We start from the raw sequence: 3,437 nt of genomic DNA on the forward strand, positions 1-3,437 counted from the left end.
TAACTTTAATGAACATAAAAATAATATTTTTAAATCTGAATTTCTAGAAGATTAAGGGTCTTTTTGGATAGTTTTTTGTCTGCTTTGTTTTCAGATTATCACTAGATAACTTTAATGAACATAAAAATAATATTTTTAAATTTGAATTTCTAGAAGATTAAGAGTCTGTTTGGATAGTTTTTTGTCTGCTTTGTTTTTCAGATTATCACTAAAGTTTTGTTTGAGAAATTATTTTTTTACTGTTTTTTAGAAACTTATGTGATAGAAAATAAATTTTTTCAGCCTGAACTGTTAAAATATGGTGACCGTCAAAAAGTTACATTCTTAAATATTGAAAATAAAATAAAATTGTAATTGCCTCGCGGCTTTTTAAAAAGAAATTTCTTTTCCAACAGATTCACTGTTGGTTTTTCAAATAGCTACAACTGCCCTGTTTGATATAGCTTTCAGATTTTTTATGTGATACGGACAATTTGGTTGATATAAATGTAAAAAGAAAAGTCTAGATGGTAGATATATAAATACATAGGATGGGGTGGTATGTATGTAAACGCCTGATATCTTAAACCAAATAAAAAATTCTAATAAAATTACTTCACAAAATAACATATAAAGCAATTGAAATGAACCTTCATTATGGTTCAAAACTAAACCTTAACATATCATGAAATTCTTGCATTAGCATGCCATATTAAAATAGTTAGATAAATGTCATGGACAAAAAGTCCCACATCAGCTAGATGTAGGGTCGAAAAATAATATTTAAATCCTGGGCTGCCCACCACTCTGAAGAGCTCTTCTGGGAGTTGACAAGTGGTATCAGAACAGATTACCGCCTGCCAGATCCGTGACAAAGGGTGTCACGTGATTGGGTGGAGGAGAATATCACAGACAAAAAGTCCCACATCGGCTAAGTGTCGAGCCGAAAAGCAGTATTTAAGTTATGGGCTGCCCACTACTCTGAAGAGCTCTTTTGAGAGGTGAGCTAAAACTCTGTATATCTACTAAGAACACAAACTAATACGTGCGATTCTACTAACGATAAATTAACAAAAACAAAAATAAAAAAATAAAAAAATGAGAGAAATATTTCATTACAACTACAAATTAAATTTCATCCAATTTCACAACATAAATTCTACGAGCTTGAGGCAAAGTTCTGACCTTCGAAACTTGAAATTATTACCTGGGTCTCTTCATTTGGTTCTACACCCTCAGCTTTCATAATCTCCAAAATCTTACCTACTCCACTCCCTGCTCTAATATTACACTTAATCAATGCGTGATACACATCTCTATTCACAGGAACTGCATTCTTCAGCAACCCTATAAAATTCTCCACCATCTTTATCTCTCCTTCATCACCAAGGTACTGCAATATGCTCCTTATAACATTAGGGTTTGGCACCCACCCACCACCAGGAGAATACACGCAAAGAGCGTTAGTCATGAACTCAAAAGCTTTCCCTAACTCACCTTTCTCAACATAGCCAGCGGCAACAAGCCCCCAACTACTTGATGGTGGAGTTTTACTTTTCTTCAGAAACTCATCAATCATCTCCTCAGCCTTCTCCATCAAGCCTCTCTGCCGATATGCCGCAAGAAGTACATTCGGAACTCTAAAATCATAAGTACTGCCACTTAACTCCCACTCCTTCAGCAATGCCTCAGCTTCCTCCAGCTCCCCAAGCTTCACCAGGGCTCCAAGCATGGTGGTGTAATCCCTATTGATGATTTTCTTACAGTTCACCTTCTGAAGCTCCCACAACCTCCACATCTCCTGTTTGTTTCCCAAAACTCCATAGAGTGAGATCAAATGATTGTAACAGAGACCATTCTTCTTTTCTAGCTTCTGTTCTGCTTTCTTCAGCGCAGAAACAGCCTTCAACTTGTTCCCAGCTTTGATATACATGTTGGCGAGCACTGAATATGTGTTCCAGTCCATGATAATCTGTGGCTGATGCTCCATTTCCTCCAAAACCTTTTCCATTCCTTCAAAGTCAGATCTTGTACCAAAAGAATTGATGCAAATCCTATAGCTGAAGTTATCTGGCAAGACCATATTGTTCTTCATTTCTTCCAGCACCGAAGGAACCTTTTCATGCTGGCCAGTATTGGTGTAAAGAGACATTATGTTGTTATAAGGGAGAGGGCAGGATGCCATTCCCATCTCCTTCATCTTCTGCAAGTGGGACAAAGATTCATCAATCAGGCGCTCTCTAACATAGCAGTTCAGGAGAGCACCATAAGTTTTCTCATTCTTGTCCCTCTCTTTCAGGCACTCAAAATACTTTTTGGCAGCGGAGAGGCCATCAACTTCTCCCATGAGATCAAGATGCACTGCATGGTCGCTGGCCATGAACGACATGCCGCCTTTCTCTTTCATCCACTTAACTTTCATCCATTCGGAAACCTGTTTCCATGCAGCATTGACTGAATGAGCTAATAAATCACTAAAACAGGCAAATGGACAAACAGTTGGTGGGCGAGAGGGATAAGAGAGGAAGAAACAGAACCTCCAGGGCTTGGCTGAATCTTCGGCGAGTACGGAGGTCGCGGATGAGATTCTGAAGCTCTACGAGTCGGATGGTATTGCCGCTCAAGATCCAGCGGTCGAGCTCCAGCGAGAGATCGATGCTGGGGTGGCCTAAGGGATAGATGGTTGAGGAAAGAGTTGGGCGAGGAGGCGATCTGCTTGTTTTCGTGGAGAAGTGTCTCGTTGCCGCCGGAGTAAAGAGTGCCGGTGATGGTCGGAGATGAGGGACGGCTCTCAGGCGATTTAGCAGGGTAAAGATGGCAGAATTCATGAGCCTAGAGCTTGGAGATCCTGTGCACAGCCGTAGTGCTAGTTAAAATTGTTCTCTTGGATGAGTTCGGATTTGGTAGTATTTTATGTCTTCTTTTTCAATTTTTTTTTTTTGATTTATAAACATATTGCACAATTTTTTATTCATATATCAAATATTTAAAATTTGATATTTACATAGAGTATGCATTCATGTTATAATCATATGAAAATTTATATAAGAAAAATGTGTCTTCCACTTTACAAAAATTAGATAATGGGTTATGTGATGTTAGAGAATGGTGTGCTATATAAATAAATATTAAAATATAAGTATTAAATATATAAATATATAAAAATTGTGTGCTACACTTGTAAATCTCTTTTTGTATGTTTGAAGAGAGAACCAAAGGGAAACCATGATAATTAGTTCATGGTGTTGATTTATGGTTTCTAAGAGGAAAAAAGCTTGATAAATGAGAAGAATAATGAGAGCCTACATTGTATTGAATTGGTTAAGATTTTTGCTTAAATATGCATATAACATTTATGCGTCATGCATTAATTTTTAAGTCATAATATGGCGTCGTGGCAATAGATAACAAAACCTTCATGAGTGGTATCTATGATTTTTCATTAGCTTCCACATAGA

The 3,437-nt window shown here is 37.4% G+C and overlaps 1 protein-coding gene across 1 annotated transcript; it reads right to left on the minus strand.

Annotated features, from left to right (window-relative positions):
• Positions 1-759: 759 nt before the first annotated feature.
• On the minus strand, positions 760-2,932 carry LOC110025676 (pentatricopeptide repeat-containing protein At4g21705, mitochondrial). Its single transcript, XM_020726284.1, has 2 exons — positions 2,517-2,932; positions 760-2,413 (listed from the first exon to the last, which is right to left on the minus strand). Exons 1-2 carry the CDS (start codon positions 2,805-2,807, stop codon positions 1,139-1,141), a joined length of 1,566 nt encoding a protein of 521 aa, XP_020581943.1. The 5' UTR covers positions 2,808-2,932; the 3' UTR covers positions 760-1,138.
• Between the last annotated feature and the right edge of the window lie 505 nt (positions 2,933-3,437).

This window comes from Phalaenopsis equestris, unplaced genomic scaffold (genome assembly GCF_001263595.1).
Source record: "Phalaenopsis equestris unplaced genomic scaffold, ASM126359v1 Scaffold000324, whole genome shotgun sequence".
NCBI classification, from domain to species: domain Eukaryota; kingdom Viridiplantae; phylum Streptophyta; class Magnoliopsida; order Asparagales; family Orchidaceae; genus Phalaenopsis; species Phalaenopsis equestris.

Bases quoted from the DNA above. Each gene is read 5' to 3' on its own strand.
- LOC110025676 (XM_020726284.1), bottom strand. From the start codon at position 2,807: ATGAATTCTGCCATCTTTACCCTGCTAAATCGCCTGAGAGCCGTCCCT. The intron at 2,414-2,516 runs GTTCTGTTTCTT...GCATGGAAACAG, and splicing joins GATTCAGCCAAGCCCTGGAG to GTTTCCGAATGGATGAAAGT.